Here is a 14562-nt window from a genome sequence, read left to right as displayed (position 1 = left end):
CCACTTCTCTTATTAGAACATCATTATCAATATCGATGGTGACGTCATTTTGCGCGCGCCAAAGTCGGCAGTGAAAATGCAAATGGCGAAAGATTGACGACGAGAGTGACAAATTTGTCGCTAGTGCGCGCATTGTCATGGGCTTGTTCGCCGGTCGGCGGACATAAATGTCCCCCAATTGTCACGTCGTAACGTGCTCGCAATTCTATACATATTCACGAACTTGACAAGAGTGACGAAACAGTCACCATGACAAAAATCACCATTGCGCGCTAACTCTTATAGTGCCACCATTTCCCGCTTAAAATTATCAAATGACAAAACATGACAGGACCTGTCAAAAACCTTGCAGATAAAGCTCGAGATCAAAAATGGCGTCGCCTATATTCACCTCAAGCTTGCACATTGTCTGTAGCATCATTTCCCGACTAAAAATTATCAAATGACAGTACATGACATGAGCTGTCAAAAACCTTGTAGATAATGTATGAGATTCAAAATGGCGTCGCGTCTATTCACCTCTCGCTCGCACACTGTGTTTACAAGCAATCGTTTCAAGAGAATGAGAAAAAGCGTGCGAGCGAGAGCTAAATAGAAGCTACAATATTTTGAATTTCGTTAAAACCCGCCTACGTCATTTTAGCTATTTTTAATTTTGATTGCATATAAGATTACCGTCATTAATATCTTAGCTTTATAGATTTTATCGTTTCTTATCAAATCACAAAATTCTCGTAGAAATATCTTTATTGGTTCATTATTGTTGAATTAACAAAATGACTTTAATGGGTGCGATTTTGAAGAAGGTGCAGTCCAAAGAGTCGGTTGTCAGTAATTACGGCTCCCCACCACCAGAAATAGACGAAAGCTTATTACATCGCAGTAAAATTAAAAAACGAACGAAGAAGGTATTTCTTTCCATTCCATTTCTTAACATCAGTGCATCACTAACCTTGATAAATGAAACATTAGTTTCCTTGTGCCTGTTGTCAGACTCAATCCGTGACACAAGAAAACCGAGTGTTTCTGTTTCGGTAGAACATGTGAATGAATGAATAAGTGAGTGACCGAGTGAGTGAGTGAGTGACTACCAGAACAGGAACACAGAGAAATTCTCCTCGGTTTTTGAAAATTAAGGTGACTCTTTTTTTTTATGGTATAGGTTGGCGGACGAGCCTATAGGTCACCGGATGGTAAGTGGTCACCATCGCCCATAGACAATGAAGCTGTAAGAAATATTAACTATTCCTTACATCGTCAATGTGCCACCAACCTTGGGAACTAAGATGTTATGTCCCTAGTGCCTGTAGTTACACTGGCCCCCTCACCCTTCAAACCGGAACACAACAATACTGAGTACTGTTATTTGGCGGTAGAATAACTGATGAGTGGGTGGTACCTACCCAGACGGGCTTGCACAAAGCCCTATCACCAAAATTTATTGTTTATTTATTTATCGTAAATAAATAAATAAATTTATTTTTTTACGATACACCATCGACTTATGACTAAACACTTCAAAATAATATTTAATATAGCTAACATTCAAGGTGATACTTTATAGGACTGACTTTGACGACCATGGTCGAGTGGCGTGTACACCGGTTTTCATGGGTACACCACTCCGAGGTCCCGGGTTCGATTCCCGGCCGAGTCGATGTAGATTATCATTATTTTTCTATGTTGTCTTGGGTCTGGGTGTTTGTGGTGCCGTCGTTACTTCTGATTTTCCATAGCACAAGTGCTTTAGCTACTTAAATTGGGATCAGAGTAATGTGTGTGATGTTGTCCAATATTTATTTATTTATTTATAGGCGTAAACAACACTGAAACTTATGACTATAGTTGTTTATCTATATACATAATAAAATTGGAGTGTCTGTTTGTAATATTAAAATAGCCCTTTTTTACTCAATGTATAACGGTACACATACCAAAATATTTTTTTTTATAATTTTTGTCTGACTGTCTATCGGTCTGTTTGTTTCGGCTAATCTCTGGAACGGCTGGACGCTTTGACGAGACTTTCACTGGCAGATAACTAATACAATAAGGAGTAACTTAGGCCACAAGAATGTTTTTTTTTTTGTTAAATTCAAACGCGTAGAACGTCGCGGGCACAGCTAGTACCCAATAAATCTCCCAAAAGTTCTGAGTACTGTTTTCATCACAGAATTCTCGTGTACGCGCCATTGTTGACTCATCACCGCCGTACTTCGACGAGCAATGGATGTACCGCTCCCTGCCCAAATGGAAACGCCGAATCCTGAAGATATATTTGGACAACGTTCGATTGTTATGCGCCATCGTCACTGCTTACTTGAATGGAGTAAGTTATTTTATATCATTTTGAAGCGGAGCCGATGACCCATTGGTTTAACGCGTGCATCTTAACCGATGACTGCAACAAACCCAGGCAAGCATCACCGAATATTCATGTGCTTAATTTGTCTTTATAATTCATATCCTGCTCGGCGCTGAAGGAATAAAACGTGTGGAAACCTGCATGTGTCTAATTTCATTGAAATTCTGCAACATCTATATTCCACCAACCCTCATTGAAACAGCCGGATGGAATATGTTCCAAACTCTTTCCTTAATGGAAGAGGAGGCCTTATCGGCCTTATATACTTTACTACTTTTTATGTGTATCAGAATCTTAAGTTTTAATTCAACAGGGTCGGGTGGACAGCCATTGGTCGAAGCTGACGTCACCGAGAAACCAGAACCTCAACAACAGAGAACGCATGTACGAAATAGTCAATCGTGAAAACAAGGAAATATACAAACGCATCAAGAAGACTGTTAGTAAAAATAATGAATACGCAAAGTCTCAAGCTATTTTGGGGCCCTTTGAGACCCATGAATTTGGGGCCTGTTGATAGATATTTCCTAGCACATACAGACAGTGAAAGCCTTCATCAGCTTTCAAATTCATTCCTTTATCAAGTCTTAAACTTTTAGTACCTTTTGAATCTAAACATCGAATCATTGCGACGCAATATGTCACTCTCGATCGGTAAAGCAGATTATCGCTCACACTGAGCACACGAAAAAATCTTAAGGTGACAAACTTTTCTTACCACGACTGTGCATTTATTGCTGATACTATATATAACTAGAAACAGCCTAGAAGCCATCGTTTCTCATATTTATATTTATTATATTTTATAATATCCGTTGACCTACAAATGTTCCTAAACGAGTATTCTTTTAATTTTGTAATAGTATATTTCTGAACATTCGGATGAATGAAATCTCATTTTAATGTACTGCGTTGCTCAAGCACTATAATCAGGCCTTGAGTGTAGTTCCCAATGATATTCTAATAAACAGATATGTTATACCCATACTAAATGAGAGAAAAAAGTGTGCCGCGCCGTTACAAGTAAAAAGGATAGCTTGATGTTTTAATTACGCAAAACGTATTACTACACAATTATGATGTATTATAACGTATTACTGGCATAATTATGATGAAAACGACTAAAGGTAAACGTCCCAATTAGGACGTTTTCTAGTCTTCACTTTTTGCGCGTTAATGACATATCTGTTTACTACAACATCATTGGTAGTTCCAAATAGACGGTTCGATAATTTTCGTAAATTCATAGGAATCTTTGTATTGATTGGTTGTACAATCTTATGGGTACAGTATTACTATTTCTATCACGAAGAGCACCTGTATAGTTTTCTACTTTTAACATCGACTATCGTCACTAGCATTTTGATAAAAATGTTGGTTATTTTTTTAAAATATGACAAATACAAAAATATACATTGAGAGTCGTGAAAGACATTTTTTGCTCTTAGGGGTCTTCTTAAGCAAGATAGGGCGCCTTGCCACGTGCCTCATGTATGGTAAAGACTGTAATTTCTGTACTAATAAATGCGAAAGTAACTTTGTAACGTTTTCACGAATGTGTCTTTTATATTTTTATTTTGATGCTTGAACTTCAAATGAAAACACAGACTATATATTTGATACTTAAAATCTCAAATAGTTATTTGTAAAGTTTAAAATCAACCCCATAGATTTGATTCACCTATTTTCCTTAAACTAGATACTTATTTCTGGCCCCCTTAACTGATGCCAAATTCAAACCTGGGCATGCATCACGGATTTTTTTCGTACTTAAATATGCTTAATTCTTCATCGTGAGGAAGCCTTACGTATAGCCTGAAAATCTATTAATACCGATTGCTTAAAAATCTTAAAATAAAATCTGATCGAGTATCTGAATGATTCGTTCAAATCACCAGAACGCTCGCGTGGTACCAACGACTGATCTGAATGATGCATGGACGCGCAATAAACAGGATATCGTTCGTATGTCGAAGTATCCATTCATTCTTTTTCCTGTTCAACAATTTGAAACGATTGAAGACGTCGCTTTTGAGCCACCAGATGGAGTAACACGACCTCGGTTAATATTTGGTTTGGTTACTTTGAATATTTGTATGACAAACACTTACATTATTATGATATTATATTAATAATAATATTAAATTGGGTTGTCTGGAAGAGATGGCTAATTAGCCATAAGCCTGCCCATTGTACAACACTCGACATTTATTTTTGTAAAAGGAGATCAAAGAAAGGGTTTGGAAAATATAATGCCACGCTGTTCCAATGCGGGTTGGTCGAATGCACATGTGGCAGAATTTCGATGAAATTAGACACTTGTAGGTTTCCTCACGATGTTTTCCTTCACCGCCGAGCACGAGATGAATTATAAACACAATTAAGCACATATATACATATATAGCGGTGCTTGCCTAGGTTTGAACCCGCAATCATCGGTTAAGATGCACGCGTTCTAACCACTGGACCATCTCAGCTCAGCTCAATAACCCTGTACAATATAGATATTATTAAAATAAAATCGTAGGCGCGAATAGAGAGTAGCCTATTGTCTAAAAGTAAGACACTCAATAGTCCGGATATTTTTAACAAAAGAGTCCCTTGTAATCCGACAGATTATATAATCAATGATAGAATTCTATATGTTATACTCTGCAGTGTAAAGAAGTGATAGCAAGTATATGTAGTTAAATTCAAATTAATCAATGAGAAACAAAATAAAACCGCGTCGATCACAATAGTAGTGGCGTACGGGTTGTAATCTATTCATGCATTATCTCCATAAATTAGTCAAAAAAGTATTCAATAATAATAGAGAAGTCGGATTACAGGGGTTGCCAGGTTGCCTAGGGCTGGTATACCGGCTGTCCTTTGTATTATGGAGTATCTACTGCTACTGCATAGATCCATAATACTGATTTATATTTTATTGATTTGAATCTATTTATTAATATATACTGGGTGGTAGGGCTTTGTGCAAGCCGGGGTAGGTACCACCGACTCATCAGATATTCTACCGCTAAACAACAGTACGCAGTATTGTTGTGTTCCGATTTGAAGGGTGAGTGAGCCAGTGTAACTACAGACACAAGGGACATAGCATCTTAGTTCCCAAGGTTGGTGGCGCATTGACGATGTAAGGAATAGTTAATGTTTCTTACACTGTGGGTGATGGTGACCACTTATTATCAGGTGGCCCAAATGCTCGTACGCCAACCTATTCCACAAATATGAATTAAAAATAGTTATCAATCTTGACCGTGTGGAATGGTGGCAAGAATGCTCAACAGCATTTCCGTTGAATCCCAATTCCAATCCTCTGGGCTATAGTTATGCTATGTTTGCACTACTCCAATCTCTACTACTGTACTAATAATTTGAAATTTTGTATGAAGCAAATTTGAACTACGAAGAAGGACATAAGCCACTTATTTGTGTAACCAATAACAACCAAACCCCGAAAACGTAAGCGAACTCGCCGGTGACTTTTAGTAATAAATAATTACAACAACAACAACAGCCTGTAAATTCCCACTGCTGGGCTAAACGCCTCCTCTCCGTTTGAGGAGAAGGTTTGGAACATATTCCACCGCGCTGTTCCAATGCGGGTTAGTGGAATACACATGTGGCAGGATTTCTATGAAATTTGTCACATGTAGGTTTCCTCGTGATGTTTTCCTTCACCGCCGAGCACGAGATGAATTATAAAGACAATTAAGCACATATATATATAGCGGTGCTTGCCTGGGTTTGAACCCGCAATCATCGGTTAAGATGCACGCGTTCTAACCACTGGGCCATCTCGGCTCAATAAATAATTAAAATAATAGATAATTATTATAGAGCGAACATAACATTACGAATGCGTCACGCTTCAATTATCGGGACGCTGACTGTGGAACTGTTCGTCGACGTGTGTCCCGCTACTTGTCAGCTGTTCCTGGAGCTGCTAGACGGTGACGGCTCGGGGTATGGATATGTTGGCACGCAATTCTTCAGGTAATATCCTTTTAAAACGACTAATTTACTACACGCATTTCCAAACTGGTATAGGTCTAAAGGAATGTAATTTTGTCCAGGACTCTTGTGGAACGTACATGAGTCCTAAGAAAGGACTTTTAGAAATTATAACACTCTAAGTGCTTGATTTAAAATAACTATACATTTCATAATAAATATGAGACAACATCACATACATTACTCTGATCCCAATGTAAGTAGCTAAAGCACTTGTGTTATGGAAAATCAGAAGTAACGACGGCACCACACACACTCAGACCCGAGACAGCGTAGAAAAATAATGAACTTTTTTTGGGTTGTCTGGAAGAGATGGCTAATAATCCATAAGTCCGCCCGTTGTACAACACTTTTAATGTATTTTTTTTGTTTTTTTTTTGTTTGTGGTGTGCAATAAAGTATAATTCATTAATTCATTCAACTTTTTCTACATCGACTCGGAGCGGCGTACCCATGATACACCGGTTGATGTACACACTATTCGACCACGGAGGTTGTCAAATATTTCTTAGAGGTTTAGCATAGGCTGTTTTTTTATTTATGAGTTTTTTTCGGCAATGTTACGTATAATTATATCGTCCGTAGACCATTTTTGTGTAAATTATAAATAGTTGAAAAGATTATAACGCAACATCCAAAACAATTAAATGCAAGACGATATAGGTATGTTTCCACAACGATCTTTACAATACAAAAGTTCTTTTTTCACAAGGGTTTAGACTCAGCGTGGAGGTCAAAAATGTATCTAATCTCTCTATATGTATCATAGTTTTACCGACTCTTTATCTTTCAGAATGGTAAAACAAATTGTTATTGAAAAGGAGAAATATTATGCAAATTTTTATAAATCATCATTTTCAAATTATTTTACAAAAGGACTTTTTTTAAATGTATGTTTTGGGTTCCATACTTTGCGGTTCATTTTTATTTAATTTTATTTGTCGATTTAACTAAACCGTGGCTTTGAGCATGGATGTGACGATTATACTTGTACAATATATTAATTCTAGTTGGAGAATCAGTCTCTAAATTAATGAATTATGATTTCTTATAACTTATAAAGTTAAGTAAATAAAAAAAACAGTAATATAGATAAAGTTAAAACAATGTTCCCTGTTCCAGCGTTTTCAGAAGAGAGCCCTAAATCTCCCGCCATTTTTTTCTTTTTTTACTAATGTTGCTCACTACAGAAATCGAAGCAACGACACAAATAAAACTGATAAAATAAGTGATGTTGTGTTTTTATATAATCATTTTTCTATACAATTATTTATTAAACAAACTTTAATTTTATTTAATTTTTCAAACGTAAGACATATGTAACCTCTTTTCAGGCAAAATGTCAAAAATGACAAATGAAACCGAAAATGACGTAAAATTATGATAAAGCTTATTTTGTGCCTTATGTTCTTTTTCACAAGCATATTCCTTTTCCTAATACTAATAGCAACCGAACATATTGAGATAAAACTGTTTGACTCTCAAAATGTTAGTTTCGGACTCGGCTATGACCGGTAGCAGCGATATATTCGTGAAAGTCGTCAGCCCTGAAGGGCAGATGTTCACAACGTACTTCCCAGAAGACACTCTGATTGAAGAAGTCAAGAATCGCGCCATAGACTACTTCTATCCGACCGGCGAAAACGGAACCGGCCGGTATAAAATCGTACGAGTTTGTGACACGACAACGTTACACGATTTCTTAACACTCGGGCAGGAACAGATAGCCATGTACGAAGAGCTTCTATTAATAGAGAGGCGCGTTCCTGAAGCCGGGACGCTATGGGACTTGGGAGCGGTCAGGGCTCCGCAGAGTGGAGCGATCATGGCTGCCACCGCTTCTCTACCAACTCCGCAAAACACGGTGCGACAGCCAAATTTACAATCCTTACTTTCGACCAATGAACTGTCTTACGAATTGAGGAAAATTTTGATATCGTTAGTGGAGGCTGGGGCGAGATTAGCAGCGGCTGGAAGGAATTACGAGTTGACGTTGGCACAACTCTCCGCGGCGCTGGATGAGCCTCTGCGGAATCAACAAATCGTCGTTCAAGTTATAACGCCTGAAGAAATCGCAGCCAGACTCAACGTTCCCGAAACGGATGGCGCTTCAACAGCACCGGTAGTAGGAGACGAGCTGTACAAAAGAGCTGAATACTTACGACGGTTTCTGGAGAAGTTCCGCTTATGGCGATCGAGGATTATGGAACCACCGAATCCTGAATCCATCGCTGCGCTAAAAGACCTTGGTTTTTCAGACGAGGATGCTGATTTAGCTCTCCGGACTACAGGATCTAACATACCAGCTGCCGCATCTTGGCTGATCGGTGAACGGGGATCGAGTGTCTTTGAATTGATTAACGGTTTACCAGACGGGTCCATCCTCCAGACTTTATTAAAACAACCACAAATACAACGTGGTCTTCTGAATACGAGAATGCTGATCGCGTTCATAGCTATGGTCGGCCAGACGGGCAACGCATCCCTATGGTTGAACTCTCCTCACGGGAGTCCATTGCTATCACAAATATCGAGGACTTATCATTCAGAAAAATACTGCTACGCTGTGAACCAGTTTTCGGAGAGACAAGAGGCTTCAAAACCTTCAACGTCAAAGCAAAGGAAACCATGAACTGCAATCTTTTTTCTTTTGGAAATTATTTTATGATATTCCGAATGTTTAATAAATCATTAATCGAAGTTTTTCTATCTATATTATTAATTTTTTTATTATTTATCAAGTAATGCAAGTTGTTGCAAGTGTCTTTTTGAAGTGAAAACTTTTTTTTGCGTTGAGAGGTCTTGGTAGAGCATAAATGTATGGGTTATATCAGTGGCAACTGCGACGTGCTCAGACATGTCTACATGAGTGCCAGAAGATATTAAAATCAGTCTGATTTTAGTAATCACAGTTTACAAATACGACTACAAAATAATTACCCCTGACTAGTAACCGAGCTAACACTTATTTAGATATATTAAAATTTATTTGGTCACTTTGTGCAAGTTTGTCTTGATATATCCCACCCAGTAGTATTACATATAGCAACATTTACTTATTTATTTATTTATTTAATGCCACACTGTATACAAATAAGTACAGGATTGTGTCCCAATTCGATTACAGCATTTTAAAAAAAGAAATTTAAAATATTTATCCTTGTTATAATATAATACTAAATTGTATATGATATATTCCAAGCAGCAATTATTGTGACTCACTCAGGCTGCAACAAAACAAATCCACTCTCTCTGCTATCACACTGAGAGTACGTAACGTGCGCGTCAGTGGTGCTTCCTTGAGCAACTTGGTTCGCCCGGTGGGCACCGCTAGCAATGACGGTCGATGTCTCCGCCACACATATCTATCTGGGGCGCACAGACTCAACTGGCTAAGGACATCAGCATTATAGACTACACCTCTCAAAACCTTAAAAACATATATTACAAGAGTTAGCTCTCTCCTTAGCCGTAGTTCATTATATCCTACCATACCTAGGACAAATAAAGCTAAATAATAACATATACAGTACAGACTGAAACCTATAAACTTACATTTGTTTTAAGCTTGCTTTGTACCATATTTCAACAAAATCGGTTCAGTAGTATAATCCTGAACACATAACACACCAATAGAGTGACTTTTCCATTTATAATATTAGTATAAATAGAGGTAATCGCAACGTTACTCTATAAAGTAATTATGATGCTCAATTCTCAGGACGATTATTGATGCTCGATTATTCTTGACTTGTGTGAACTGCTGTTATATTAACCCCGCACGTTTGAAATGACCTTGTGAAACATCCGCGGTCTGACTTTGCCTATCTTATAATTATTATCGTTCAGAATTATTTTGTTTTTCGCTGGAAAAACGCGTTACGCGTTTCCCCCACCTGAATTGGAGGGGTATGGGGCCTCAGCTGTGCCTAGAACAGCTAGTGACTAATACACCGGAATACCCACTAAAAAAGCAGCGCTACCCTCTCCGTTTTTTCAGCGGACGCCACGGGATCGTTTGCGTATGCTACTGTGACGCCCCGACAGTCAGACCTTTGTGGTCCACTAATTCCTAGGGGAGATTCCCGAGGTACTGAGAACCCTCCTAGACTAGGAGCACCTATTGAGGCAGTTGGACAAGGTGTACGTAATGTTGTATCCTCCTCCCATTCCGCTGCTTCCTTCTGCGACATGACGATCTTATAGAATCTATCCAGAGAACTATGATTTTCGATAGATTGTGACAAATTGAGTCGAGATGGCCCAGTGGTTAGAACGCGTGCATCGTAACCGATGATTGCGGGTTCAAACCCAGGCAAGCACCGCTGATTCATGTGCTTAATTTATCTTTATAATTCATCTCGTGCTCAACGATGAAGGAAAACATCGTGAAGAAACCTGCATGTGACAAATTTCATAGAAATTCTGCCACAGGTGGAATACACAATTCCACCAACCCGCATTGGAACAGCGTGGTGGAATATGTTCCAAACCTTCTCCTCAAAGGGAGAGGAGGCCTTTAGCCCAGCAGTGGGAATTTACAGGCTGTTGTTGTTGTTGTTGTGACAAATTGCCAAAGCGTGTGGACTGTAATGTAGTCTGTTTACAGGAAAGTACCGGGCTTGTATTGGAGCGGCGGTGACGTGGTCCACGACAACGGATTCGGGTGCTACGCCCAGCGCGGCCGAGTGCGGCCCATCAGCGCCGAGAACTATCACTTCTCACATTCCATGCCAGGCGCGTTCACTTTAATAAAAACTTTGACGACGTAGTCGAGTAGTGTGTACACCGCTTTTCATGAGCACACTACTCCGAGGTCCCGGGTGCGACTCCCGGCCGAGTGGATGTAGAAAATGTTGTCTTGGGTCTGGGTATTCGTGGTGCCGTCGTTACTTCTGATTTTCCACAGCACAAGTGCTTTAACTACTTACATTGGGATCAGAGTAATGTATGGGTTGATGTCCAATATTTTTTTACTTAATGCTTGCCATTTTATGTGTAAACGATTGCGCTACGTAGTTTATTAGACCCCGTTACGTTTAAGAAACTAAAGCTACATGTGATATGATGATGTGATGTTATCGAATTCTATTTCTTCAGTGCGGTACGTGGTCGAAGAGACCCCGTATTAGAGTACACTATAGCATTCTGTTTTCAATAGACATCATATTAATATATTTATCACTTTCCTACAATATATCAAGTAGACGTTCCGGCCTTCGCACGACACATGTGACGGAGTCACATACTAGGCGTATTAGACTCACTCCACATTAAACGTGTTAAGCTCGATATTACATTTTTTTATGGGATGTATTGCAAAAGAGCAGGCTCATTTGATGTAATGTGACTACCACCGCCCATGGACATCTGCAGCACCTACCACCGTGACTACCACCGCCCTTGGCTCGCAGGTGCGTTGCCGGCCTTTAGCGTGCTCCTTACGCTCTTTTCTTGAAGGTTCCCAATCGTATCGATTCGGAAAAACCACCGGCGAAAGCTGGTTCCACAAAGTGGTTGTGCGAGACAGAAAATGACTTATAAATCGCGCTGTTGCGGATTTTCGGACATCAAGGTGTTACGCTGGACCGCTCAATAAGGCTTGCTGACCTATTCAAACTAAATGAAGTATTTTCTTTCGTTACTTTCCAGGGTTGCTCTCAATGCGCGTGTTCGCAGACGAGCTCGTGTGTGGAGTGTTTAACATAACATTCAAGCCTTTGCCTCAATTTGATTTGAAAAATGTCGTATTCGGAAGGGTAACTATGATATGTATATGTAAAACAAAATAAAAAGATGCCTCTGATAATATTTCTTGTTATATACCAATTTTTCGGCATGATCCAGAGAGCCGAGATGGTCCAGTGGTTAGAACGCGTCTTTAACCGATGAACCCAGGCAAACTCTACTAGATTTTCATGTGCTTAATTTGTGTTTATAATTCATGTCGTGCTCGGCGGTGGAGGAAAACATGATGAGGATCTGGATGTGCCTAGTTTCACCAAAAGTCGGCTACAGGTGAATCCACCAACCCGCATTGGAACAGTGGAGGATTATGCTCCAAGCCTCAAAGGGGGGAAAAGGCCTTAGCCCAAAAGTGGGAAATTTACCAGCTTCAATCTACTTCCAAGCAGCAATCGCGCGTTAAAATGCACGCGTTCTAACCACTGGGCCATCTCGCCTCTTAACTCGCTGTAATAGTATGTGATATTTTGTACCACGGTATATTATTTCCAACAGATCATCCGTCCATGTTCGACATATGAAGTTATCCGGACGTTGGGTTCTCCGCTCAGCTCGCATCCTATCATAGAAATAGCGGCTACACGAAGAAGAATTGACAACCGATATGTACGAGGAACTCCCAACACTAAAATGCAGACTCACTTCAAAAGACATAAATAAATAAAAGTGAAATAATATTATTGTCAGTAGTGACTTACAAATTTGCCCATAGCATTCAATTTTTGCCGCCCCTACTGACATTTAATTCAAATAAAGGAAGAGTCACAATCATATTAATTACATTTATTATGAAATAGCAACATTTATGATTTGTGTTCTATCGTCCTCATTACATCGGTTTTTTCCCGTTATTAGTATGATTATGAACTAGGTGATATTTCCGTCAGTTACTAGATTATTTTTCTAACCCGCTATGTAGTGACGAGTATATAAATTACGGACGTAATGTGTATACATGTAATTATAAGTGTTTTTTTTTTTCATATTTCTTTAAGATAATAACAAATTGGACTAAATTTGCCGCCCCTCTAAATCTGCCGCCCTGAGCTCCAGCTTACTTAACATATTCGTAAATCTACCACAGATAACAATCATATGATGATAATAAAAAAATCTTTAGATAAAGATTCTGTTAGAAAGAAGACGGTGTGTTTTATATGAAATCTTGTGTGTCAGAAAACATGTACAAAGCAGATTTTGGAAATAAAAATAGCTTTTATACGTAATATATTTTATTATTTCAATATAAAAAGAAGACACGAAACAGACACTCCAATTTTATTATATGTATAGATATATATTAAAGAAGATCGAGGCATCGCGAAGAGTCGAGATGGCCCAGTGGTTAGAACGCGTGCATCTTAACCGATGATTGCGGGTTCAAACCCAGGCAAGCACCGCTGATTCAAGTGCTTAATTTGTCTTTATAATTCATCTCGTGCTCAGCGGTGAAGGAATATATCGTGAAGAAACCTTCATGTGACAAATTTCATAGAAATTCTGCCACATGTGTGTTCCACCAACCCGTATTGGAACAGCGTGGTGGAATATGTTCCAAACCTTCTCCTCAAAGGGAGAGGAGGCCTTTAGCCCAGCAGTGGGAATTTACAGGCTGTTACTTTACTTTACTTTTTTAGTATTGTTGTGTTCCGGTTTGAAGGTTGAGTGAGTCAGTGTAACTACAGGCCAAGGTTGGGGGCACATTGACGATGTAAGGAATAGTTAAAATTTCTTACAGCGTCATTGTCTATGGGTGATAGTGACCACTTACCATCAGGTGGCCAATATGCTAGTCGGCCAAGCTATAGCATAAAAAAAAATCACCGCCCCGTAGACATACGCTGACTGATACTGAATACTGCTGACTGAATACTGAGTATTGTTATTTGGCGGTAGAATAACTGATGAGTGGGTGGTACCTACACAGACGGGCTTGCAAAAGCCCTACCACCAAGTAAATTTATTTCAAACATTTAACATTTACGTAGTATGAACCAACCAGAATAACATTCTCGATTTTGACGGGTATTGAAAATGTAGGCACTGTGAAATAATATGTTGTATTAATTATGAATTGTATATAGACCTAAATTACATTAAAAAAGCTTTTTACGGATATTGTGATTTCAAATATATCTAATTTAGAAATAACGACACAGGATTCAGATAAAGTTTTCACCTCTCCTAATTACTTTTTTATTATTAACTAGCGACCCGCCACGGCTTCGCACGGGTGCAATATTGATACTAAATACAGAAACTATTTATTTACATCTTTATTTTCCAATGTCCATGTATTATATAAAAAAGATTCCTCTCGAATAACTATCCATAAAAAAAAATTCGCAACAAAATCCGTTGCGTAGTTTTAGAGATCTAAGCATACATAGGGATATATAGACAGAGAAAGCGACTTTGTTTTATACTATGTAGAG

The 14562-nt window shown here is 38.8% G+C and overlaps 2 protein-coding genes across 2 annotated transcripts; both read left to right on the top strand.

Annotated features, from left to right (window-relative positions):
* The first annotated feature begins 732 nt into the window (after window positions 1–732).
* LOC124541481 lies at window positions 733–6368 on the top strand. The gene is made up of 5 exons (XM_047119397.1): window positions 733–908; window positions 2174–2329; window positions 2679–2804; window positions 4264–4427; window positions 6209–6368. The coding sequence occupies exons 1-5, from the start codon at window positions 777–779 to the stop codon at window positions 6366–6368; spliced, it is 738 nt and encodes a 245-aa protein (XP_046975353.1). The 5' UTR covers window positions 733–776.
* Window positions 6369–7790: 1422 nt separating this feature from the next.
* On the top strand, window positions 7791–9014 carry LOC124541480 (ubiquitin-associated domain-containing protein 1). Its single transcript, XM_047119396.1, has one exon. It carries the CDS (start codon window positions 7869–7871, stop codon window positions 9012–9014), a length of 1146 nt encoding a protein of 381 aa, XP_046975352.1. The 5' UTR covers window positions 7791–7868.
* The last annotated feature ends 5548 nt before the right edge of the window (window positions 9015–14562 follow it).

Source organism: Vanessa cardui, chromosome 28 (genome assembly GCF_905220365.1).
Source record: "Vanessa cardui chromosome 28, ilVanCard2.1, whole genome shotgun sequence".
Classification (NCBI taxonomy): Eukaryota; Metazoa; Arthropoda; class Insecta; order Lepidoptera; family Nymphalidae; genus Vanessa; species Vanessa cardui.
This window is presented reverse-complemented; position numbering and strand designations above follow the sequence as displayed.

Coding starts and splice junctions, on each gene's coding strand:
- LOC124541480 (XM_047119396.1), top strand. CDS start 7,869: ATGTTAGTTTCGGACTCGGCTATGACCGGTAGCAGCGATATATTCGTG.
- LOC124541481 (XM_047119397.1), top strand. CDS start 777: ATGACTTTAATGGGTGCGATTTTGAAGAAGGTGCAGTCCAAAGAGTCG. Junction 2,805..4,263: donor ACAAACGCATCAAGAAGACT/GTTAGTAAAAAT, acceptor TCAAATCACCAG/AACGCTCGCGTGGTACCAAC. Junction 4,428..6,208: donor GATGGAGTAACACGACCTCG/GTTAATATTTGG, acceptor TAATTATTATAG/AGCGAACATAACATTACGAA.